We start from the raw sequence: 26602 nt of genomic DNA on the forward strand, positions 1-26602 counted from the left end.
CACGGTGTACTGTAGACACTTGCTTCTGCTTCTGGGTGAGAAACGGGCAGCATGATGCAGACAGAGGTGAAACGTCCCCGTGTTTGGCTGCTGCAGCTTCTCAAGGGCTTCTGGTCAGGTCTAAGCATTGTGGCCCTTCCAACCCAAGAAGGGAGGAAATGCAGATTCAATGTCATTTCAATGTCAAGGTGACGAGCAAAAGACAGACTGAAAGACCCCAGGCCACGCCGTCTAACATGTCCTCAGTGACCGATGAGACTGCTTGTCTCTAGACAACAGAAGGCCCCCTCATTAATCAGTGATATCAGCCGGGTTCCTCTCAGTGTGAGGCCCCATGGAGGCTCTGCTGGGGTCATCTAGACCTTTTAACCACCCCATCTGCCTGCCCAGAGCTTTAGTCACCGACTAAAGGGCTCCATTGTCACGCTGCTCCAAGTCATTTCCATTGTTGTAAGTGTTGAAACTACAAGCACCCCAGATGGCCAATCAGACACATAGTAGATGGACATCTTGGAGTGTCCCCGGGCCCCGCACACACACTTGGCCCTTGCCACCAGCACAGACGAGTGCACACTGTAGGCAAGGTGACATCCCAGGAGCCCGGGGTACACAATGGAGCAAATTGGGCACAGGTTCTAGTTTTCAAGCGAAGTTGTCTGGAAGCCCCCTCTCCTGAGCATGCTAGCCCTGCACACGGCCCACCCCTGAGCTGTTCAGTCACGTATCTGTTCAGGAGTCTGTCTCCCAAACAGCCTGGGGCACCTTGAGAGTAGAGAATGTGGCTTTTCATGCTTGTGTTTCTAATGCTCAAGATAAGGTATAGATGCTAGGAATGTGGCTGAGGGTGCCCGGCAAACGTCCGTGGACTGAATACATTCATGAAAGGGCCGGAGCCCTCAAAGACTTGATCCGTCTCCAGAAACAGCAGAAAGGCTGGCAGTAACTAACAAGCGAGGCGCGCACGCTGGGGGCTGGGGAGGGGGCGGGCAGCCTGCAGATCAGGAGCCTGGATTCCAACCTCCAGCTGTGTGACTTTGGGTGACTCTTGCAAGCCTCCATTTTCTCATCTGTCAAATGGAAATCATGGCGTTCGACTCTGAGGCGGGTTTGTGAGGATGAAATGTGCCCGTGGGGAGCGTGGCATGGAGGATGGCCTTCATACCGGTGGCTGCTGCTCCTTCTTGGCATCACTGTGATGACCTGTGAAATGGATGAGGGTGGACAAGCGTTGCTTAGGAAAAACTGGAGGCGGGGGGCCATGGTTGGAGCTTAGCTCCTGGGGATGGGAGGGGCATGGGCAAGCCTGGGGTGGGGAAGGAGACATTCTAGTTGTTCAAGAATGCACCTGGGATCACATCACAGACTAGGAGTGCAGGCTGAAGGGCAAGCTGACAGAGATAAGGGTGGAGGGACATGTTGCGGCTGGGCCATGGAAACCTTGAACACCAGGCTAAGGGGTGGGGGGGAGGTATTGGCAGTGACTTTCCATTTCTGGCTGGGCTGTCCATGGTTGGCCCAATGCAGCGGGGCAGCCACCATTTCAGAGCCCAGGGCAGCTCCTTTGGTAACTTACGCCTCACCCCTCCAGGGGATGCTCAGCAGGCCCCTTCTGGGCTTTATCTCTGCTGAGACCTCCTGGCTGCTCCTTGTGGATCAATTCCCACCTAGTAATTCTGAAGTCTGCCCAGAGACAGGCAAGCAGGCTGGCAGGTGGAGATCCCAGAACTGAGGAAGCAGCCTAGAGACCTGAATTTGAATGCCAGTTTGTTAAACCTAGGCATGACACAGCCCCTTTCTGAGCCCAAATTCCCCGCTGCAGCTGGAGGTGGGCTCAGATGGCCCCCACAACCCATTCCTGTCCTGGCCCAGTGCTGCACCCAAGTCGGGACTCAGCGCCCAGTGATCTAACAGCCCCCCCACCATGTGCTCTTCCGGTGTCAGAATGGACACCATAACCTCCAAGTCCAATTCATGGTGGAGGCTGTTTCGAAATAATGAAGATGCTAATAGTGTAGGCCCCTGGCTAATATTTCCTGAATGACTTGCTGGGAAAGATCAGCCTGCCTGAACACTTTCTTGTAGGGCAGCTGCTGGGGTGCATGGGTGTGGGAGGCTTCCGGTGGGGAGCGTCACTCTCGAAGATTCCAGGGCTTCTTCATTCAGAACCTTCTCGACCAGGGAGACGGTGCCCAGCAAGGGGGCAGTTTCCAGGCCTCTAGGTTGTCCCTCTGCACCTGTGGTCTTGGGCCCTGCCTGTGCCGGTTCCTGGGGAGAAGTGGGTCCCCACGTCTGCCTCCCTGCCAGGGGAGAGGTCCCTGTGAATTATCCTTTGCAAATGGCTGCTTTTGTTTGAGATGCATGGTGCTGACAGCTCTTTAGGTTCAGACAGAGCAGGGTTTGAATCCGTGCCTGACGTTTCCCGGAAGTGCGGCCTTGGACAAGTCACTCACCCTCTGTGGACCTCAGTTCCCTTGCGCAGAGAAGGAGAGTAACTGTACCTTCCTGCAGGGAGATATGGCATCACAGAGAACACATGCCAAGAACTGAAAACAGTGCCCGGCACATCATAGGAGCTCAGTAAGTGAAGTTGTGGCTATTATGGATGTTGTTCAATGGTTGCTAACCACAGGCTAGACCCAGGCGTGGGGCAGGGACCTGGTTTTTGGGGGAGCAGATCTGATTGTAAGAGGAAACCGATGAAGGGAAACCAATGGACGTGGTCACCCTCGGGCCTGGGAACCGAGAAGGAAGAGCGGTGCGTGTGCTATTGCTTATTCCGACAGCCCGACCTTGTCTCACCGAGTTTCCTCCCCCAGAGAATGGGGATCAACATATTCCTCACACTTGTGGGGCCCCATGTGGTTCTGGGTCCCAAATGGGGTTCCCCTTCTTCCCCAAGGAAGCTCCAGGTCTCAGGTCCCCATAGCCCTTCAGGGACTCTCGGGGCCAAAAGAGCTGGGGTTGTGGAGGCTAAATGGCTGGTGAGAAGGGCAGGAGCCTGCAGACCTGGTGCCCCCACATCTGGCCCAGCTGTAAGGGAGGCGTCTATACTGCAAGCTTGCCAAGCCAAGTTCAGCTCAGAGGCCCATGAGCCAGCCAGCTGGTGTGGCTCTTCTGCTGACAAGTTCGCAGGAAGGAGGTGCTCACTGGGGACGGGAACTGAGACCTTGGGCTGAGGTCACCAGCATGACTGGGCCCCTTGCTCTGAGCTGGCCCAGAAGATCTGAAGGGGCCATTTCCAGCAAGATGGGATTTCACAGGGGTAAGAGTTACATTCCGCCCCGCAGTCCCAGACCCAGCTGCCTAAGTGAGGATGAGGTCATAGCATGAGTGGAGAGAGGCCCAGGACTCCCATTAGCTGCGTGGAAGTCACTGCCGGCATCCATTTATTTAACCACAAAACATCCACAGAATGCCCATTGCATGCCGGGAATATCAAGATGAGCAAAAGGCAAGCCCTTCCTTTAGGGAGCTCATAGTCTGTTGTAGAAAACGCAAAAGTTAATGTCAGCGCAGGTGCTACTACTGGAGGTCTTACATTCCAAATGAGGGAGGTGAGGTCCCGCTCTGCTCTCGGTGGGTGTGTGCGAACTGGGAAAGGGGTGTGGCTTGGTCCAGGTGGCTCTCTTCAGTAGCTGAGGCCTGAGCAGTCCTCACTGAGGGGACAGCCCCTTTGTTCCCGAACAGATCCTAGGTGGCACCACGGGGCCTTTCTTGACGGAGGGGCTGCAGGTGGCCTATGGGATCCTTGGCTCTGCACTTGCTTGTGGCCAGCAGTATATTTGGGTGCAAGCCTCCCTGGGGACAGAGACACGAGGAGCCCAAGGGACTGCCTCCAAGTGCTCTGCGCTTGCGAGCCCGAGGCAGGCATTCATGGCCATGGGCTGTGAAGGCCAAGGCCACCCTCAGCCAACTGAATATCCTCAGTCAGCTGTGGCTTCCAGGCTACAGGGCTGTGCATGTCCCGTCTGTTCTCACAGGTGGTGGCAGGACATCATTCCATTTACAGAGCGCTTACGAAGTGCATGTCTTTGACCTCTGTTATCTCTAACTAGCACAGCAACCCAGTGATGCAGGTGTTATCATCCCCACTTACAAAGAGGAAACTGAGTCTCGGGGAGGTTACAGTTTTGCTCGAGGTCACATGGCCGTAAATAGCAGGACTAGAACTGTCTGTAGATCCCGTCAAGGGGGTGAGAGGGAAATTGTTTCGGTTAATACTCTTCTCACCCTCATGTGTGGGGGCTTCCCCCACTCCGACCATTTCCCAGCTCTCTGGACGCTGGCTGGGTGGTCTTCAGTTCATTTCTGACACTACCTGCTGTTAATGCAGACCCTGCAAGACTGTCCACACTTCCGATGCTGGTTGCTGGGCCCCTGCTGTGACCTGTGCGTCAGACGAACCGGCTGCACGTCAGGGCTTCCCACCATCCTGTCTTCGGATCTGACCGTTTGCACTGACGGCTCGTAGGGCCCGGGGAAACACTTGTTTACACTTACCTGTTTATTATAAAGCACGCAGGTGAGCCGCCAGATAAAGATGGACACAGGGTGAGGTGTGGACAGATCCCAAGTACGGGAGTCTCTGTCTCCACGGAGTTGGGGTTTGTCACCTCCTGGCACATGGGTGTGTTCACCCCCTGGAAGTTCTCCAAACTCCGTAGTTCAGAGGGTTTTGTGGTGGCTTTGTCACATAGGCATGGTCAGCATTAACTCAATTACCAGCCCCGTCCCCTCCCCAGAGGAGGGGAGTGGCTGAGAGCTCCCAACTTCTCATCATAGCTGGTCCTTCTGGTGAGCAGCCAACATCCAGGAGCACACCGCATCACTTCACTCAGAAAAATGACACTCCTAACACCCAGAAAATTCCAAGGGGTTTTGGAGCCCTACACAAGATGCACCCATTAGCCCCTCGCCTCGGGCGGTTACAAGGCTTTTAGTTCCGTGGGAGAAACACAAGCAGAGACCACATAGGTATCTATTTCTTGTTACATTACAGGGGTCTGCCCTGGGCCCTGGGCCTTAGAGAGCCCCGTTCTGCCCACCTCTTCTCACCTGAGGGCCAAGTGGCCTGCCCACCTAGGACACTGCCTCCCAGCCCCCATGCCCCGCCCAACCCCTGTTGGTCTGCGAGGGTCTCTTCCTTGGTCCCTTTGTCTGTACCGTGGGCTGTGCCAGACCTGGGCTCAGCCCCAGGCACAAGGGAGGCCGGGCCCACTATCTGCAGAGGCTGTGCACAGCACTAGGATGCTTAGTGCGTCCCTGGGTGGAGCTGCGGTGGGAAGAAAGGGGAGAGGGGCAAACAGGGCTCCCCATGCCACCACTCTCCAGCACAGAGCACCGAGAGCAGACCTGAGCGCTCCAACCTTGAATTTTACATGGACGCCATGGCTATTGTGACGGTTTAGTTACCCAGGTAGGAAGATAGAACATGCTTGTATTTAGCAGCTGGAACCTGACGTGTCCGCTAGAAATCTGCAGACAGGCGCAGTGTCAGTCTCCGCGCGGGTGGTCTTCCGCCGCCCCGCAGGTGTCCAGGTCGTCCGCCTGCTAGGAGCCACTCTGTCTTCCCTTGTTGTCTCACTCTCCTTCGCACCTGACGTTAACTGTGCCCCTGGGATGTCGCTGCAGGAGGGACAAATCCAGCTGCCCTGGGCGAGGACCAAGGTTTCCCTGGGGCTCTGGTGGACTCCGCGGGCGCCCAGGGAACAGTTCTATAGGCGTTTGCTCCTCAATACATCAGGGCGTGGCTGCAACCGGGTTGTGGAATCAGACGCTCAACAGTCTGGCAAGCTGGTCCAGCTAGATCTCTGGGGACCCTCCTCCTGTGGCCCCTCCCTGGTCACACGCCCTCCTCCTGCTCTCATTCCCCACTGTCCTGGGCCACCCCACCTCCTGCTGTGCCTCCTCCTGCAGACATCCCCTCCCGTTCCTGGGGTCCCCTCACCCGCCTAGGCGCTGCTCCAGCACACCCACCCAGAACTGGGCAGCCGCCAGCCTTCCCTTCCTGAGACTCGGCATTTGCACAGAGGATTCCAGAACCCCTCCGTGACCAGCAGGCTTCCTCTCTAACAGCGGGGCGCAGGCAGTACGTGCTGGGCTAGGGGTGGCGGACAGATGCATTCCTTACTAAGTGCGCCCAAACTGGTTGGAGTCCCGTGCGCAGCTGGCAGGCGTTTTCCTCGTGTGTTTCTGTGAGCGTGTCGGTGTGCAGAAGCGCCCTTTGCATGAGTAGGTACAGTGGTGCGCTTTGTGGACGTGTCTATGTGCTGGAGACTTCCAGGAGCTGAGACACTCCGGAGGTGTGGCCCTGCCTGCGTTTGTCTAGGTTTTTTTCCTCGTCCCCAGCACCTGCATGGCCAGAACATTCCAGAGCCAGGATTGCATCTGTCAGCTCTCAGGCCCCGTGGGAGGCTGGCTGCAGTTGGCACCACCCCACACGGGGATGTGGCCAGCCTGTGGGACCGTGGCAGTTACAGGCCTTGCAAGTTGGCGACTTCTAGAATGTGTGCAACCCAGCCTCAGTTTCCCAGGAGCTGCTTCTGGGCTGTTCCCAGGAGAGGCACCCTCAGCTGACCTATCTTTAGCTCTGCCCTGGCGTCCTCTGGCTCTTTCTGCAAGGGGGCGTGGGCCAGCTTGCTGGTTGATGTCCTCTCTTAGGAAAAGGCACCAGCCGCTCGGCAGCTTTCTGGTTTTCGTTCAAACCCAGCCATTTCATCGTTCCCACGTGTTCTCGGCCTGTCCCCACCTGAAGCTCTGGCTGCCCCCACCACATGCTGTCATCTGTCCGAGAGAAAGACTCGGCCTTGTGCACACTCATCCACTCCCTCTCCCTTGGCCTGGACTCCCAGCCCACCCAGCAGGGGATGAATGTAAACAGGGCTGTTGACAACCTGCCGGCAGTGCTACCCAGAGAGGCAGGGTTGAGAAAACTAACCAACGTGGCCGCCTGGTGAACTGGCTGACGCTGCGTTTTCCCTTCCCTGTAGAGAAGAACATCGAATCACCAGGGGCAAGCCACAGCGCCAAGACCTGAGCCGAGACCCTTGGCTTTTCCTTCCCCTTAGTCCCTGGGGCCACTGACTTCCAACTTCAGGCCTATTAAACAGTTTAATACATGTATTTCCCCTTCTTTCTGGCTCCGAGCCCCCAGCAGGAGTAACAGGTAGCCACAGGCAGAGCAGAGCTCAGACAGATCCAGGTGTGAAGCCGAACAGCATCCTTACTGGTTTGGACAAGCAGCTTGACCTTTCTAAGCCTCGGTTTCCTTGTCTGATAAATGGGGTTTGTGGTAACTATCTCTCAGGGGTGGTTTTAAATGAATGATTATGTAAAAACTTAGTGTGATGGCTAAAAACGCCTGTGTGGGGGGATGTCTGCCCACCTGCCTGGGCATTTGCAAAACACACTGAGTTGTAGAATTGTGTTATAGTTTAGGGTTCCATATAGTGGCCAAACCTCCGCATCCCCTGGATGGGATTGGGGCCAAGCTGTGTTACAAAACAATCAGTTGGTCTTTCTTTAGGTTTTGAGGCTCAAGCTGTGACCAATTAGATAGGATATACCTTAAGGGGGTGCCAGCAGGAATGGATTTGTTATTCCCCAACAAAAGAAGAGGGGGGGTTGCTTAAACTGCAGTTTCTTGGCATAAGCCTGGCAGAGACAATAGGCAGTAGACTAGACTGCCAACCCCTTTTCTAAGGGGTTGAGAAAGAGTCTTATTAGTTCTTTTATCCTTCTAGGACCTAAAAAGGCTTAGGCAGGGAGTTGAGGGGTTAAACTGTGGCAACTATTCCCTGGGTGTGAGCTGGGAAGCAGTTTGTTCCACCTTTACAGTGGCCTTCAACCCCCTCTCCTGACCCCCTCCCCCTGCCCCCCAACTCCTGCTCTGCTCAGGATTGAGGCTGGAAGGGAGAAAACAGCTGAGACATCAGGCTCAGGCTTCAAGCAGCGGCCTAAAAGGGCCTGAGTTTAAATTGTCTCCTTTTCTCCTCTGTGTTGGAGAGACAGGCACCCTGCTCTTCCTGCAACCAGCAAGGAGTCCTGCGTAGGGGGTTAATTACCCTATTGTTCCCAGGACCTAGCAGTTCCTAGGTCTAGAATTTACAGTGTTTCAAAGACTTGTATGCTCATTTTTCCTTCTTATTTCTTCTTCCACTTCTATTTCCCTTCTTGAGTTACCTACTCCAATGTCCTTCCTTCCCATAATGTTCTCTTTCCTGTATTCCTTCTTACCCATCTTCTTCACAATCCTTCACTTTCTTAATTCTTTCTTTCTCCTTCACTTTCTTTCCCTCCCTTAATCCCTTCTCTTTCTGTTTCTTCCCCCTCCACAATCTTCCTCAACTTGCACAGGCCATCTGCAACTCACACAATCCTTCTGCAACTTACACACACAACCTTCTAAAATAAGCGTAATAAGTCTTTAAAACTTAAGCCCGATTAGCTTGCCACACAGCTGACCTAAGGAGGACATTATGGAATGAAAAAGGGGGGAAGCTTATGAATGAAGCAAATTTGAGTGAAGAGAAGGCATAATTAGGAGAAGAGAATCTGGAAAAGCCAGCACGTCCCTCTAAAGGCTGAAAGCGTGCTTCCTCCTCGCAGAGCTAAACCTGAGTGTGGAATGCGCTGCGGGATGGGTGTGTGACTGCTTTATATTTTGCCTCTCCTTGCAAGGACTTCTGCTGTGGCTGGCGGGGGGCGGGGAACCCAGCGTTCAGTCCTGGTTCACCTCCCAGCTGATTCCCTCACAGGTGTCTTTCTTTGCCACGAGCACCTTTGTGGCTTTTAATACTTGACCTGTGCCCGGGCTGTGGCAATTCCTCAAGACATATTCACCTGGCAAATGTAACATTGCCTGTCCCTGCGGATCCTGCAGGAGGTATTTGGATGCAAATTGAAGAGCTAGAGAAGAGAGATGCTGCAAGAAGCCACCTGAGGGGAGAGAGATGCTGCAAGCTTTTGACAGGCCAATGATTTAAACTGACTTCTGGCCACGCTTAGAGGCAGAAAAGGCTAAGGAATCCATGTGGTGGGTGATGGGAGTTTCCTATGAGGCCCCTGCACCTTTAGGGATTGACCCCAGACACCTCTGCGAGGCCCCCACTCACACAGGGACACCCGAGAACTCAGGCTGGAGGGAGGAAGTGCCTCTTTTGTCTTCAGAGCCCAGGTGGAACTGAGTACTCATTACAGATTTCATTGCTGCCACCTCCACACATAGGCCTAACACGTTTGAATGCCGTCCCCACACAGTGCAGCATCTCCTTTACCCCAAGGATGAGAGACCATGCTCACTTGCACTCCAAATGGCTGGAGACAAAAAGGGAGGGGTTCAAGCCACCGTCTGAGTCACAGCGCCAATTAATGTTCTGGGAGAAACTCAGTTCTTGCTGGCACAGTAAAGAATTACAGACCTGCAAGCCTCCTAGCATGCAAGCAAAATCTATTAGTTCTGAGTTATAACGGGAGAGCGAACGCAAGGGCAGCAAGAGCAAGGTGGCCAGAGGCTGGGAAGGGTGGGGGGGAGGGTGGTGCCAGGAGAGTGACTGCTTTGTTCTGAGGACTTACATAGTTTGCAGGATGCGGGTGAGGGAGTTGCACATGGGTTGATGGGTAAAGCTGGTGCCAGCTTCCCCCCAGGGAGGCAGGACGACCCAAAGGTGAGGGGGTCTGTTAGCCTGAATCCTTATTTTGCTCCAGACTCCATTTGTTCATTTTGTATACATACCATGAGGTGGGCAATCAACCACAGTTGTTTTATGGGCTTTATCAAGGCACTGTGGAACCCTCCCCGTCCCCCTTCTAGCCCTTGGGATGAAGACAGAGTCTCAAGGTTTTCCCTTTCCCAGCTGGTGGAGATGATGCACACAGAGTCTCGAGGGTTCCCCACATGCTGCACATCACAGTTTTGACTGTGTTGCTCAGAATACCTGGCAGCCTTAGCAGACCGGGCTCAGGACTGCTAAGTCAGCAGGGTCTCCCTCCTCCGCCCAGCCTTGGTTTGCCGTCTATCCTACCTGACAGACAGACATGGGTTCCGCTGCCAGACTAGCCCTATCTGCGTGGGAGAGGGATGAGGGTAGAGACTGAAAGCAGGAAATGCGGAGAGGAAGAGAGAGGTTGGCATGTAGCTGTTTCAAAGAAGTCCAACCTGGAGCAGGGGCTGGAGTGGTAGACCAGCCCACAACCAACAAATGAGGGGGCCTAGCTGGGCCCATCCTGATCCCCAGTTTCAGAATACTGCCCCCCACCAAAGACTGCCCTTCACTAGGCTGGAATGTTCTGGAATCTGCAGAATACATTGAGAATGGCTGTGAAGCTCTGGCAGATCTGAATCCCAGATCCATCACTTACCAGCTGGGTGAGCCTAGTCCCATCTCTTTAATAGCTCCAAGCCTCAGTTTCCTCCTCTGCAAAATGGGTATAGCAGGTGGACGTCTAGTGACTTCTGGGGAGGATAGATGGGATCACAGATGTCCAGAGTCCAGTGCCCTGCCTGGTACACAGGCCACACTCACTTCCCAATAGTTTCTTCCCTCCTGCCCACCCTGCTGGTCCATTGCTGCTACAGAAGGCACTGGGTTTCCGGGCACATCGGGCCTTGTCCCTAAGAGCCCGGGGCTTCCTGGGAAGAAAGTGGAGATCTGGCAGTCTGAGGAGCTGAGTGAATTTGACCCTGCGCATCACACAATGGCCACATTTTTCTGCTAGCTCGGAGCCTCAGTGTTCACATCTATAAAATGGGAGTAGAAACAATCTTTGCACATTAAGGTGGTTGTGAAGATCGAATGAGACGTTGCAGGCAAAGTGCCCGGAACCCAGTAGGAGACATTACATTTCTAAGGTTGCCATCATTAAATATTTCCCGATTTCTTCCCTTCCTTGGTGTGGATGGGGATGAGAGGGTTTGGTTTCCAAGGTTACGGCAACTCAGCCAAAGGTTGTCGGCGGGAAGAGTGTGCATCTGGCTCGGCCACCTCCTGCCACGTCAGGAAAAGGACTTGGCATTTTGCTGTGGTTGTCTTATCAGCCCCGGCTGATGAGCATGTGTCCCAGAGAGTCACCCAGCTGAGTCAGCGCCCGCTAAGCTCACCCCAGGCTGGGTCTCAGACGTATCTCATCCCCCCAGGGATCCTCCTAGGGACCGGTTGCTGCCCACTGCCCAGGGGCCCCCCTAGTGTCCGCGTGGGCGCCTTCCCTGGTCAGTCTTGAGCCTCCGGCCTCTGCGCTCCACTTCAACTGCCTGGATTTGAATCCTGCTTCGGTCACAAATCAGCCATGCAAACAGGACCAATTTGATTCCCTTCTCTGCCCTCAGTGTCCCCTGAGGGGACATAATGACCCTGTCCGGTTGAAAGGAGTCTGGTGAGACTGAGTTCAGGAAAGCCCCACGTGACCTTAAAATGGCAGAGATATGAGCAAAGCGAGAAACCCGGTCATGTGTCACCTTGGGCACCATCTGCCCGTGTCTGGCCTCCACTTTCTTACCCCTGAAAGGAAGGGCTTGGGGCAGCGGCAGCCCCAGAGTGGGGCTCAGGGAAGGAAAGGCCTGTGTGTACGCACACTTGAACACGCTTTAAGTGCGGACTCACCCGGGACCGTCCTCGTGGCGCCTCACCCCGTGTGCCTGTGTGTCAAAGGCTAGGAGAGGCCTGCGGGAACCACACCTGTGTGGCTCTGATCAACCCAGAGTTTACTGAATTGGTGACAGGCCTCACTATTGTGACTATTACTAGCACAACAACTTATTACCATTACGATGATTTGTCCTAACTGCTCTGTGTAACTCATATTTACCTACCACATGCTACCCCTCGGGAAGTGGGTGGGGGGCAGGCAGAGGAATGAGGACCCTCGCAGCTCTGGTCCGAGAGGGTCCACAGGCTCTGTGCGGGGCAGGCCCAGGCAAGGCAGGGGTCCGGGGGGTCACACTCTGCCTCTGTGTCCCCCAGGTGCCTTCCTGATCCCCTACACACTGTTCCTCATTATTGCCGGCATGCCCCTCTTCTACATGGAGCTGGCTCTGGGCCAGTACAACCGGGAAGGGGCGGCCACGGTGTGGAAGATCTGCCCGTTCTTCAAAGGTAAAGAGTGGGCTTGCGGGCGTCCCAGGTTGTCCAGGAAGACTTCCGTGGTGCCCCTGGAGAATCTGCTCCAGAGGGGGGTCTGAGGTAGCCACCACTCTCGTGGCATTCAAACATGTCCCCCATTCAAAGTTACGTGGAGAGCATTTGATGTTTCACAAATAGCTTAAACCTAGAAAGTGTGAAAACCCAACTCTACAGCTGAGTGACCAGAGGGTGTCAGTTTTCTGTGTGGGAAATACAGAGGTTCAGAAGTACCCAGCCTACACACCACTACTCGCCCCTCTTACTCCCATGGCAGGCATGATAAATAGATCACAGATATTTCCAGGCTCAGCCAGCAAGCTGCCTCATAGTCCTTAATACAACAGCCACAACTAATCGATCACAGCTGGGATACAAGAGGAAGCCTGCTTGCATTTGGGACTTAGGGCACATCTGGAGGAAGTGGCCATAGCAACTGCCATTTCTTCGCCCCCGTACAGCTGTGAGAAGGACGTGGAGCAAGAATTAGTGTCTCCCACGCACTGGTCAGGGAGCTGGGCCCAGAGGGCCCTGAGCACCAGTGTGACTCCTCTGAGCCTCTTCTCAGCCAGCGTGTGTCTCCCGAGCTCCAGCTATGTGTCCAGTCCTTCAGTAGGTACCAGCTGGTGCAAGACGCATGTAAGACATCAGTGCATTAGTTAGGAATTATTTTTTACTTCCAGAAATCCTACTCAAAGTGGCCTGAATATAAAAGAGAATTTATTGGTTTTTTTAAATTGATTTTTAGAGAGAAGAAGAGGAGAGAGAGAAAGAGAGACATAGATTTGTTGGTCCACTTATTTTTGCATTCGTTGGTTGATTCTTGAATGTGCCCTGACTGGGGAATCAAACCTGCAACCTTGGCACATGGGGATGATGCTCTAGCCAAATGAGCCAACCAGCCAGGGCCCTTGATCCAGGTTCTTGCATAATGTTATCTGGAATCCCTCCCCATCCTTCTCAAGTCTGTTTTCATCAGCATCAGCTTCTGTCTCAGGCACAGTCTCCTCAAGTGCTAGCAAAGCCATCCATCAGCAACAAGATTAAATCCTACCAAGTTTAACAAGGACAAAATAAAACAAAAATCTCTTACATCATCACTGCTTCATTAAAGGTCCCAGAAAGGACAGTCATTGGTTTGACTTGAGTCATGTGCTTACTAATAAACCAATCACTGTGGCTGTGGGGAAGCCCAGCTCTGATTGGCCAGGCCTGAGCGATGTGCCTCTAGCTAGACGAGGGAAGTGAGGAATTAGCCTCATTCAAGCCTTTCATGATAAGAATACTTAAGGCTACTCTCTTAAAACCATGCAGAGCAGCAAAAAAATATGCCTACTGCAGACAGAAGCTGTAGAATTCGCCCTCAAGGAGCTTCTGATGCATTCAGGGAGATGAGGTTGGACATTAATCAGGTGATTGAGAACAGGACCCCGAGGAAACATGGGGCAGAAGTTCTGATCAGGGTGTGCTTGTCTGGGGTTCTCCAGAAGCAGGTCCTGAGACAAGGATTTCATGTAAGGAGCTATCTGGGGAGGTGATCCCAGGAAACATCAGTAGGGGACAGGGAAGGGGAGGCAGCCCACAAGCCAGCTCCACCATGGGCCAAGGGCTCAGTGCCACACTGGAGAGAGAGGCAACATGCCTTAGTGTCATCCTGCCCAAGGCGAGGAGTTGAGATACTTGTGCTCCAATGCCTGACCCTGCTGCTCCCTGGGGACATTCGGGCCCTGGCACATCTGGCTTGCCCCATGTGTGGGCGGGAGTGGGGTGTGGGCAAAGGGATGGTGGGTGCCTGGGAGACACAGGTGGGGCTCTGGTGATCTGCTACAGAAAAAGAAAGCCGTGGGGTCAGGTGGTGCAGTGGTTGGAGTCAACCCCCCCCCCAGGAGAGCTGGCTCTGGGCTGGACCCAGGGGAGCCCTGCTTAGCCCCTCTGCTCCCACCCAGGCGTCGGCTACGCGGTGATCCTCATCGCCCTCTACGTTGGCTTCTACTACAATGTCATCATCGCCTGGTCCCTGTACTACCTCTTCTCCTCTTTCACCTTCAACCTGCCCTGGACCGACTGTGGCCACGCCTGGAACAGCCCCAACTGCACGGACCCCAAGCTCCTCAACGCCTCCGTGCTGGGCAACCACACCAAGTACTCCAAGTACAAGTTCACGCCGGCAGCAGAGTTCTACGAGTAAGTCCTCCACCCCTCATCCTGTTCGAGTGGGCACACTGAGACCTGTGCTGGGCAGCACCTGAGCCAAATGCTAAGGAAAGCCACAGGAGAGGCAGGGGGCATGCTGGTCATCATTTCCAATATGTGCTGACCCTGGGCTAGGAGTTGAGGGTACAGCCGTGGACAAAGCAGCGGGATGAGATTGTGTTCAGGCACAGGAGAGTGGGGGTGGAGAGACAATGCCCGAGCACTCAGGTAAAGAAGCAAGAATGTTTTAGAGAGTGGATGCGGCATTGAGGAAATAAAACACATTTTAGGGAGTGTAAGTGCCCTAAGGAACAAAAACCAGCCAGATGGTAGAAAGTGACTGTGGGGGTAAAGGTAGTCAGGGAGGGCTTCTATGAGGAGGTGTCATAAGAACGGATGAAGTCAGCCAGGGGGACTTGTATTAATAGTTCCTCTGAGATTCTAATAGCCAGCCAGGGCTTGGAGCCCCTGGCCTGGCCACTGCACTGTCCCATCTCAGACAGAATGAGATTCTTGCTGGGGTCAGGCTGACAGCCCCCCAGTGTCACATCGCGGGAAATCTGCAGCCTCCTCCACTTTCTCCTGAGGCGCCTTGCCTCAGAAAATGCCAGACCTTTGGAGGGCTTGTGGCTGGAGGTGTCAGGCCTTCCTAGTTTGTGACTGTGAATCGTGCCAGGAGGAGAGGGTACTGTGGAGACTTGTAATTGGTTCCATGCTTGCCCCGTCGTCATTGCACGGTGGAGGAAAAAGCCCGCCTTTTCCTTTCTGCTCTTGGCAACACTTGTGCTTACAAATGAAAACAGAAAAGGACGAACTCGCCTCCAGTCTAGTTATCACTTGATTCCTCCTCTGCCATCTTAACTGGCCTGCCAGTCCGCCCCAGGAGAGACGCCCAGCAGAGACGCCCAGCAGGAGGGAGAGGTGAGCTGGGTTTCAAGACCCTGCTTGCGTACTTTAACTTAACCACAGCCCCGAACTTCCTTCAGGCTCAGCTGTGAACAGAATGTGGTGGGAAAGGATGACCTTCTCCTGCGCAGGCTGAAGGGGCTGGGGGTTAGAGTGGGGAGCAGAATCCAAGGCTTGTTGTCACAGCTGTCTGCTCCGCAGAGTTCCTCTCTCCTCCCCTCCCCTCCCTTTCCCTCCCCTCCCCTATCCCCTCTTTTTAAGCCTGGCTCCTCCCTTGCCAAGCTTCACAGTCACCACGAGTCAGCCACCAAGCACCCCTTCCCATCCAAGTCCCATTGGGCCTTCACAGTTCCTGTCAGTGGAAATTACTCCCATTTCACAGATAAGAACATGGAGGCTCAGTATTTAGATAAGAGGCAGAACCGGGAGCAGAACCCTGGCTGTCCAAGTCGAGGTTCTCCACCGCCCCCCCCCACCCCGTGCCCCCAGGCCTCCCTCCTGTCTTTCTCCTCCTCCTGTCTGAGTCTGCAATGGGGTGTCCGGGGACAGGTATGCAAGAGTCTCTCTAGGCAGACAGGAGTCCATCCCAAGCTCCCCTTTCTCACCTGGAGCCTGCTTTCATGAGCTTCAAAGTCTCGAAGTCATGGGCTGCCTCTGGGTTTTCTTTCGATGGCACATGGCCCTGTTATCCAAATGTTTGTACTTTACAAGTCAACCCCTCTCAGTCTGGGGACCCAGCAAATAGGACTCCGAGAGCCAGCGCTGGGGAGGTTAGCTGTTGCTCCTTCCTCAGAGTCTGCTGGCCAGTTCTGTTACCATCTTGTACTCATTTAGGCTGATGGATTGAACGTATCATTCACGGGAACAAAACCGCTATTCTCTCCAGGCTCCGGGCCTGATGCCAAACAGCCAGCGGCTCAAAGCAACCTCGATGCTCTGGGACCCTATCTGTACGAGGGCACCCTGGGTCCACCTCTACCCCCGCCTGATCCTGGTGGGAAGAGAAATGCCCCTCTGCCCCTCCTCCAACACCCTGCACTTAAATGTCAAGTGAGAAACTAAGCCCGTTTGGCCCACAGACTTCGGAAAGCCTGGACCACATGCGTCACCGTGATTCATTTTCATTAGGTGGCTGGGGAGGCTCCAGCAAACCCAAGCTATGTGAGCTAACTAACCCCAAGGCTTGGGCCTGCTGGGGAGAGGAGGCCGGGTTCACATTCCTCATCTTGGGAGTCAGCCTGTTCAGCCCTGAAGGTGGACGTCACCTGCCTGTGGTGTTCCCTGGGCCTGCTAGGGGCATTTCAGCCTGCTGATTGGATGCTAGAGGCATTCATACTTAGCCCATAAAGCAATGGGAAGAGGCAGAATTAAGTCAGGTGAGTTCAGTATCCGATTTTGGTTTTCTGTCTTTTTTGATATGTTCAGTGCTTGCCACCCTCCCCTCCCCTCCCCTCACCCTTTTCCTTTCCTTTCACGTCTCTTCTTCCTCTCTTCCTCTCTCCCCCTTCCCTCCTCTCCCTCTCCCCCCTACTCCACAGGGAAGGAGCCATAGCCAGGACATCGTGTTTGAGACTAGCAGAGCAAGGAATTTGCCAGGCAGACAAATCGGGCTGGGGATGTGTTCTAGGCAAAAAGAAATACCAATTCCCAAGGCTCAAATCAATGAGAGCTTCCTATGATTATGGAATGACGCGTTGCCAGGAGCCGGAGGCAGGGCGCAAGGCAGGGGGTCACTGGGCCATTGGGAAGGGCCTGGGATTCAGAAAGGCCTATGTCTTCATGCTTTTAACCAGGGTTTCTCAATCTCGAGACTTTTGACATTTGGGGCTGGATAATTTTATGTCCTATGCATTTCAGAAATTCAGCAGCACCCCTGGCCTCTGCTCACCACATACCAATAGTACCCTGTCCAGGTGTGTCTCCAGATCTGGCCACATGTCCCTGGGAGGCAGCACCAGCATTGCCCCAGGGAGAACCACTGTTTTAGGTCATGAGGGTCTCTGAGCATTTGGGGGCAGGAGGGATGAGGTTAGAACAGAACTTCCAGTGGGTCAGGGGCTCCTCCAGCGGCACAGACAGTGGATGTAAGGAGCCAACTGAACAGAGAGACCAGGGTCGTGGGGAGTGGGGGGCTTCTACAGTTGTCCTGGGGAAGAGAATGGGGGTCTGGCCTGGGGCAAGGCCATGAGGGAGGGAGTGGGGGAAGCTGACCAAGAGATAGGACTAGGAGGGGCCAGACACAGAGGCGCATTGCAGGGGAAACTGAGGCAGGGTGAGTCGTTTACAGCCACAACATCTGGCCTGGGGACTGTGGGCAGGTGGGCCAGGAGGAGGGTCTCTGGGGGCCTCGATCTCCCACACAGCTCTGCTCATTCATTCATGCATGCTCGTTTGTAGACATGGATGCCTGTCTACTTCCCCCATCCCCCATCCCCCATCTCTGCCCCAACCACATCTGTGCGTCACCTCTCAATTCACCTGCCTTCCCCCAGGCCAGAGAAGGCCCCCTCCTCCATGAAGCCCGCCATGTGACTCCCTGGCAGAGTTTCCTGGGTGCTCCTTAGCTCCTTGGCAGGCTCCTGCTGCTCTGGAAACCAGGACGCTGTCCTGATAGTGACCACACCATTTGTTAACACTTCCTGGGTTCCAGGCATTGTCTCCCATCCTGCGAGTTCCCCGCATTGTGAGCCGTTTTTGTGAGGAGGAAACAGGCTCAGAATGGGGAGTGTTCGCACCAGCGATTGTCCCCTGGCCTGGGAGCTTCACGTGGCCGAGCCATCACCTGCTTGTCCACGGCCCCTTGCACACTGCCTGGCTCACCGCAGATGTGTGGAGTTTATGGAATCAGTGATAGGGTCCAGGCCACAGGGTAGCTGGTGGCCGGGCCAGTGGGGAGCCTGGACCATCTCTGTGCCACGTCCCTGTGACCCTGCAAACGACAGGCACCGATTTGGAATGAATGCATGAACGAATGTCTGAGTCAGCACAACATACACAGCGCCCAGCGTGGCTTCCTGTCCCTCCGCTGCCCGGGAGCAAAGTTGAACTCCTGCCCAAGGATACGCTGACCAAGTGTCCGGGCTTGAGTGCACATTTTCCCCACAAGTCTAGAACCTTCCAGGGTCTGATGCACGGCTTCCAGCGAGGGCAGCCATCCGCCTCGGATTCTGTGGGCTCCTCCGACACCCAGGCTTCCAAACTATTTCAGGCCCACTTTCTGTGAGCCTGTCATGGTCTTTTTTCCCTTTGGAGCAGAAAGCCAACCTCGTTTCGCCAGGAAAGCAAAGGCAGCTTCCGGAAGGCTTCAGTTCACCCCGAAGAAGCCTGCCACTGGGGCAGGGCTGTCATTCACTGGGTCTCCACTTTGGCTGCCCGGACAAGTCCTCCAGGGACTTTTGGGGACACTGGTGCCCCAGCCCCACTCCCCGAGGGTTCTAATTCCATCAGTTGACAGCAGGGCCCAGATGTCAGCCATTTATTTAAAACCTCCAGTGGCGGCTCCGTTCTTGTGGACAGGCCTCAAAATTACATTTCCCTCACCTCGTATTTCTCTATGGGGATGTGGGAAAAAAAGAAGAGAAGGAAAGGAAGGGGGGGGGAATATGACTATTCTCTAACTTATTCATTGCAGTGTGTAAAACTTTCCCATTGATGCAACCTTTTGGGTTAGAGCAGCCCTCCAGAGAAGCGCATCTATTAAGCTATATCGCCTTTTACATGGTGTGAATTGATTCACCAGGCATGTGCTGAATGGACCCATGGCTGAGGGCAAACCCTGCTGAGTGAGACTCAGGAAGTTAAGCTCGTACAGGGGAATGGATGGTCGCCCTGGGCAGCAGGAGAGAACTGGACAGAAGGACGAGGGATTTATAAGTCAGGGGGGCGGGCTGCTTACAGAAGTGAGAGTGTGAGATTGATCCTCTTTCCTTCTCACTTCCCCTGAGGGTGGTCCTGGGCTCATTTTCTTCTAGCAAGAAAGGTTGCTAGAAATCTCTCTCCTCATCCCAGTCGAGCCTTGGATACAGGCAGCCCTGATGTTGCAGGAGCAGGCCCTGCTTGGGACATGAGCCAAGAGCCACCGAACTGAAAGGGTTAACAGATGTGTATCAGGAGTGATCATGGAGGCCTCCTGGAGGAGGTGACATTGACGCTGGGCCTGGAAGGGCATGGGGAAGTATGTGCTGACAGCAGCCTCTGGGTGTGAGGTGCCGAGGGGGACCGGGCAGAGGCCAGTTCTGGATACCACACTGCTCCCCCAGTCGTCCCAGCCCTTGTCAGCTGTCATCGTGACTGTGGGTTTAATGCTGCCTCCAGTGCTAGGACAGAAGCCCCCCAAGGAAGGTGCTGTGTGTGAGGGGCTCCCCCCACCCCTCTCTGTGGGGACAGCTCTGCTTTTTTATCTTGCAAGGGTGTGCACTGTGGTGTGGACCCTCCCTCCCCCGGGTCCTGGCCCACGAGGTCATCGATGGGTCGTCTTGGACCCTCGCTAGATCCTAATGGGCTTCACCAGATTCTAACGAGCAGTTGTCACCTCATCCGCAGTTCCCTCTCCCACCATTCACTGCAGAGTGTCCTCCAACCCCACGGATGCTTATTCCACTGGTTTCATTGAAGGACAGATACTGTATTACAGAGAAGTGAATGCTGTTGAGTGACAGCTCAGCAAATGTCACACATGGAACACAGCCATGTAACAGACTCCCAGATGGAGACACATAACTGGCTGGTGTCCCAAAGGCCACACTGCGTCCCCTCCCCATCAGGATCCCCACCCCCACCCAGAGTCGGCCTTTCCCAACTTCCGACCCCTTCGGTTAGTTTTTCCAATTGTTATACGTTGTATTAATGGAACCATACAGAAAGCAAGCATTGTTCGGGTTTTGGCGTCTTTCTCATGGAATTTTATGTGAGCAAAGTCACCTGTGGGGATGCGTCTACACCGAGCACGTTCCTGTACAATATTCCACTTTATGACTACATCAAAGTTGGTCTATTTTCCTGTCGATGCATATTTGAGTATTTTGCAGTCGGGGTCATTATGAATAACACTGCTATGAACATTCTGGAACATGTGTTCTGGAGAAGATATGTCCACACTTCTATTGGGTAAACGCCCAGGAGCAGAATTGTTAGGGCACAGGACGCAAATACCCTCAGCTTTAGCAGATATTCCAGGTGGGAGAAGTGTTGGCTGTTGTCTCAGCCCCTGGACCAGGGACTCCTACATAACCTCAGCAACGTGGCAGCTTTGGACCAGATAATTCTTGGATGTCCCAGGCTGTCCTGTGCATTGCAGTATGTCCCTAGTCTGTACTCTGGCCATGCCGACAGCAAGCCCCGTTCCCCAAGTTGTGACATCAAAGACATCGCCAAACTTTCCAATGTCCCCTGGGGGTACAGTTTCCCCACCACTCCTACAGAGCCCTGATGCTCTGACTATGAGGGCGGGGACCTTCCTATTAATAACCACCCCGGACCAGGCCTGCGGGAGGCACCAGGGAGGTGTTGTTTCTGCTTAAAAAGCAGCCCGGAGCGGGAAGTCTCCCTGATGACTGGCTGGGCCCAGGCCAGCCGCCATGCGCAGACAGGCCCCAGGAGATGCAGGGCTGTGGCCTGTCTCCCTCACGTGCACAAGCAGAGATGGGCCATGGTTGAGACCCTGACTGACGGCACCTCCCCGGCCCTCCCCTGTCCCCCTGGCAGGCGCGGAGTCCTGCACCTCCATGAGAGCAGTGGGATCCACGATATCGGCCTGCCCCAGTGGCAGCTCCTGCTCTGCCTCCTGGTCGTTGTCGTCATCCTGTTCTTCAGCCTCTGGAAAGGAGTGAAGACGTCGGGAAAGGTAGTGCCTTTGCTCCTCTGTCCGTTGGGAGGTCGGCCTCAAACAGTGAGTTTTTTCTAGCCGGAAATGTCACCTGGTGGAAAGCGAAGGCGGAACTGGATGCAAAAAGCCTGGGGTTGCTCCCAGCTCCTCCACCGTCTCTCTGGGGGACTGAGGACAAACCCCTTCCCTTCCCTGAGCCCGGGCTCCCCAACAGTAATGTGGGGGCTACAAGTGGACCAGGGTACCTGTGCTTTTCCACCAAAGCTCCCTTAAGGGACTTAGGAATGGGACACCCCAAGGGCCTTGGGAAAAAGCCTATTGGTCCCCTGCCACAAAAAGCAAACTATAGACATGGGTTTCATGTATTTTGAATTCTGGCTTAAAACTGCATGCAAATGTTCCCTCCTACTAAGGAACCTAACCATCGCTTCACTATAAAACCAATCATTGCCCCGTCTGAATTTTTGAGTAAAAGAGAATGCTCTAGAAGATATCTGTGTATCCTGGGGGCTTGTGCTTCCTCTGTCACAGTGCTGCGTGCCCCCAAGGGCCGTGGTGTCCTGGAGAGGGGAGCAAGGGACCAGATGACCAAAGAGGGCCTGGCCAGGGTTAGCATTCTGAACCTAAGTGTCACCTGCCCCTGTAGCCAGCCCCTCGGGGTGGAGTAGACTCAGGCTCCTGTTGGTCCTTTGGCTGAGGAACACGCCACCCCATGTGGACCCGGTGGGTTCCCCGTGGAACTTGACTGCATGAAACAGGGTATAGCTGGGCGCTGTTCTCTCCAGTGTTTTGGTTAGCTGTTGCTGGGCAGCAAGCCACCCCAAGATGTAGTGATATAAAACATCGACCATTGTCTTCTCTCTCCTGATTCTGCGGGTTGACTGGGATCAGCTGGGTGGTTCTTCCGCTCCGTGTGGCGATGCCTGGGTTACAGAACTGGGAGCTTGGACAGGATGGAATGTCCAAGGCAGCGTGTACGTGATGGCAGTTGGTGCCAGCTGGCTGGACCTGTCAGCCGGAACACTTTGGGCTGTTTCCACGTAGCCTCTCCGTGTGGCTGGGGCAGCCAGGTTCCAAGTGCGTGTTCCGAGCAGACGAGCCCCGATGTGCGAGTGTCCCTTCCAGTCTCTGCTTGCATCGTGTTGGTGTTGCCCCAGTGGCCAGGATAAGCTTGTAGGAGGGGACCCCACCCTGGGGTGGGTTCACTGGGGTCACAAGGTGACCGTCTCGCATGATCAGGTAGACAGGAGTTTGTGAGACGCTTCGTGAGACAGATGGCGAGTTTGGAAAGCAGGGTGTATCCGGGTTCTCTCTGGTACCCCTAGGGTTCTTGGTCATGCCATTGCAGGCAAAGGTGGGGGCAGGGAGCCAATAGCCAGCAGAGGTGAACTCGCTCAAGAAGAGCTGGAAGTGGTGCTTCCTACCAGCACACTAGCAACACAGTGTCTGTCCCGAGAAAGAACCCCAATAGAATGCAAGGCTGGGAGGACTTCTGGAGTAGAGAGAAACCAGGGTAGCACCACCACCATCCAGCACCTGGCCCACGGTAGGCCTTCTGTACATATGTATCGAAGGATGAATGAGGGAAGGTAGGAAGAAGGGCCGGTGGGTAAATAAGTTTGGGGACCTTTATGAAACGTCCTGTTGAATCCAGTTCAACTTATTAAACACTTATGGACACCTACTATGTGCCAGGCTTGGTGCCAGTACTAGTGATGCAAAAATAAATAAGACAGATTCCTTCTTCGATTGTTCTAGAGTCTACGTGTATTACAAGCAGGTGTGGGTCAGCCAATGGCATTAGTTTCTTAAGTCTCTATCCAGAGACGTAAGTGTGTCCCCCTTTAAATAGACAGCAATACTCACAAACTATTGATAAACATTAAATAAAAATCCATGGTCACACGCTATTACATAGCTTGCTTTTTTAAAATTTACTTTACCTTGCAGATAATTTCGCATCGGGCAGTCGGGCTGCACTGTGGCGCAAATACGACATGTGGATAAACTGTTGTTCAATCAGTTTGGTCAGTCTCCACGAACAACTTTTTCTAAATGAAACAGGCTAGACAATAGCCAAGCACACTGCACAGAGGGTAAAGCACAAGCCGTCTCGTGCACGTTGTGTTAGTCCTAGCGCCAGTGTGTTTATGTGTGTCTTCTCTCAATGCAGGAGGTGCTTAGTACCATGCGGCCTCGTGGCCATAGAAGTGGGAGAGGCTGTGTTAGTGAAGGAAGAAAGTTCTTTCGACTGAGAGGATCTGCAGGGGCCACGGAGAGGATGGCGTCTGGGCTGGGTCTGGGAGGAGGGAGGCAGGAGGAGGCAGGGTAGAGGGAAGGGGGTTTTCAGGAGAGGAGCCTGAGCAAAGGCAGGGAGGTGCGGAAGCCCAGGCCAGCCTCTCTGAACTTCTCCTGGGCAGTGGGGGCAGGGCTGCCCTGGGCATGGGCAGGGGCAGGGCTCTCCAGGCCTCTGCAGGTGTGAGAACTGAAGGTGTAGGAGCCCCACCGCTGCCTGCTGGCCTGGGCGTGGGGCCACCACAGGCTTCTAACATTGCACCCAGAGAGTAAGTTCCCCAAAGCCAGCCATAGCCAGAGGGGTGGAGCCTGCCTACCCAATTTAGCACTTGGCCGGAGCAGAGCCTGAGTTGTCTGCCAGGAGAGTGATGCTAAAGAGAGAAGGGGCTGAGTATGCAGTGCCTCCGGGCAAAGGGGCCTTCGGCTGAGCCAGCCGGGAGAGGCGGGGCAGGAATGTGGCACCAGAGAAACCCCCCAGGTGGAAACACGTCAACAGAATCCACAGCCCACATTTGCGCAAGTCCCCCAGTCCACAGGGAGGGACTTCGAGTAGGACATTCTTGTGTCCTGTCGCTAATTGTTTTTATGAACTGGCTCAGGAGAAAAACAAGAGCGTTGCTTATGTCTTCCAGATTGCCCATGGAACTGGGCGGGGGGGGGGGGGGGGGGGGGGGGCGGCTGGAGCTTCCTTAGCGGCTTCCACAGCCACAGAGAGGCCCGAAATGAAATGCAAATGCTCACACTTCCTGGCAGCTCTGGGTGGGAAGATGTGTGACTCCACTGTCCCCTGCTGGGATGGTGTAGGGGGCGGGGTGCAGTCTGAACCTGGAAAAGGAGTTACCCCAGACCACACACTCTGTGGCCTTGACCCATGGATCACCCCAGGGTAGAGGGTGGAGGTCTGAGTCAGGAGTTAGCAGGCAGGGAGCCTGGCAAGCGTGTGCGCCCCTTCTCCATCCTGGAGCCCTGCCCACCTCCCCCATCTCCCAGCCCTTGGCTGAACTGGCCCTTAGCGACTGCAAGCCCAGTAAGCCAGCACCTACTGTGGACCCCTGGGAGATACTCGGGGGCCATCTGCTCCTTCCTGCTTGTAGAAATGGGGAAACTGGGGCCCAGAGAGGGGAAGGGTTTCATAGCAATCTTTAGCACGGCCAGGACTTGAACCTGGGTCTCAAGTACACAGCAGAGTGAGTGATTAAGCATGTGGCCTGGTGGTCAGACCACCTGCATCCAAGTCCAGGAACCATCATTTCTTACTGGGTGCCCCCAAGGTTAATGGTGCCCCCTAAGCTTTTGTGTCCTCACCTGCAAAGTGACAGCAAGTATCAATGGCACCAGCCTCCAGGGCTGCCCAGAGGGTGGAGCGAGAGGGCCTCAGGGCAGGGCTGGCAGGTGGGAATTGCTCAGGTAACGACCCTTGTCGCTCTTTGGCCCTGTCATCAGCCCCCCTGCCTGTGCTCAGTGGGCTTCAAACTGGCAACTTCCTGTGGGGCAGCAAGAGGGTGCAGCCCAGGCTCCCAGCTGCTCTGCTTGTTGAACCAAACTTCCAGAAACCTTGGACTTCCTTACGCCCTGAGATAAGTCAGGACAACAGAACTGGCCGGGGCCAACCACCACACACTGCCCCTTTCCCACCGGGCTCTGGGCTTTCCAGGAAATGGGACAAGACAGAGCACTTTCTCGAATTCTGGTAAAGTTGGTGGGGTCAGGGGCAGAGAAAGCTGGACTGATTCAAGGTAAACCTGACTTCTAGAATATTTAAATAGAAAGGTCTTTTTGTTACCTTTTGCGTTCAAGTCATCAGTCTAGCCATGTCTTCTCACTAATTTGTCGACGCAGGCTGGTCCTGGCTTGCTGTCGTGACCCCGCTGGACCCTGCTGTAATGGACAGCATCATTTGCCCATGACCGGGGAATGGGCTGAAACACGGACAGCTCAGCATTTTCTTAAGTACCATGAGTGTGTGCCCTTCACCCCACAAATCTTAGCACGTCTTCATTGTTAGTGCAAGTGTCCCTGAGACCCAGTTCGGAGAATTATAAATTATAATCACTGGAGGTGCCACGAAGGCAGTTTGCGCCCTCCCTGTGTGAGGGCCTTGAGCCAGGCTTAGCAGCCAGGCTTCTCCGTCTTCAATGCTCATGAGAATCACGTGGAGGGCTTGTTAAAGCTCAGATTCCTGGGTCCCTCCTTGAGAGGGTGACTCTCTGGGGCGAGCATTGCATTTCTGACAAACTCCGGTGCTGCAGATGCTGCTGGTCCAGGGGCCTCCCCTTGACCGAGTCCTTTGCCTCATGCCTGGATCTGAGCAAGGCTTGCATGCCTGCAAGGACAGGGAGCTCACTGCCTCCCTGGGCAGCTCCTTTCCCCTTTAGAGAGTTCTGTCCATTAGAAAGCTCTCCCTTTGCCGGAGCCTCACTCTTCCGCTTCGGGGTCATCAGCCATTGCATTTGGCACCCTGGAACCATGCAAATTCTAACCCGCACCCACAGAAACATGAGGTGGAGAAGAAGTTGGACTTGCGGTGACAGAAAGCAGTGTCTTCCCTTGAGGACTGATGGCACTTGTCAGAAGCAGCAGGCTCCCCGTTGTTCCTCTCATCTCATTCTCAAAGATGGACCGAGTCTGGCTTCTCAAGGCCGGAGATTCACTGCACGCTGAAAATATGGTAGCAGAGAAGCCTGGGGTGCAGCTGACATAGCCCTCAGGTCCTGTCTCTCCACCCAGTGCACAACCAGGGCGCACGTAAGCGTGAGCAAGCCATTGGCCAAGGGCCCAAGCGCCTCCCCTTCCACACAAGGGCAGCGGAACTCTCTCCTGCCCTCAATGCTGAGAACTCTAACGAGCCTCAGGTGGCTTACTTTGAACACCTGTGCAGGGACGGCGCAAACTCCCTTCTTGATGGTTGATTGCAGACAGGGTCAGCTCTGTCGTGCCCTGGTGTGCTCTTGGGGAAACAGATTCCATGCTGGAGCCTCAGGCACGGCCAGGGCAGGGCCTTCTCCTGACCCCTTGGGAGAGTCCTTCGAGTCCAGCCAGGGGGTGCTGTGTCCTAATGGGTAGAGAGGTGGTAGGCCCACAGCTGGTGACATGAGTTAGAGGGGAACATGGCAGACAGGACCTAGCGAGGGTGTCCGAGGGCTCCTCCTTGTGCCTGTCATGAAGGAGTGCCATTTGTCCCAGCTTGGGGGAATAAATCAAGGATTAATGTGAGGCTGTCCAGATGCAAGGACTTCACTTGCTAAGGCATGTTTTCCACCTCGTTTGTTTT

The 26602-nt window shown here is 54.5% G+C and overlaps 1 protein-coding gene across 4 annotated transcripts in view; it reads left to right on the forward strand.

The window, feature by feature from the left end:
* The window catches only part of SLC6A2 (solute carrier family 6 member 2), a 54528-nt gene that overhangs the window by 16383 nt on the left and 11543 nt on the right, over positions 1-26602 (forward strand). For all 4 annotated transcript variants that reach the window (XM_053915287.1, XM_053915290.1, XM_053915292.1 and 1 more), the window contains 3 exons: positions 11958-12089; positions 14060-14297; positions 20916-21054. In XM_053915287.1, the coding sequence (XP_053771262.1) occupies positions 11958-12089; positions 14060-14297; positions 20916-21054 (509 nt within the window). The remainder of the gene's footprint in view (positions 1-11957; positions 12090-14059; positions 14298-20915; positions 21055-26602) is intronic.

Source organism: Desmodus rotundus, chromosome 12, assembly GCF_022682495.2.
Source record: "Desmodus rotundus isolate HL8 chromosome 12, HLdesRot8A.1, whole genome shotgun sequence".
Lineage (NCBI taxonomy): Eukaryota > Metazoa > Chordata > Mammalia > Chiroptera > Phyllostomidae > Desmodus > Desmodus rotundus.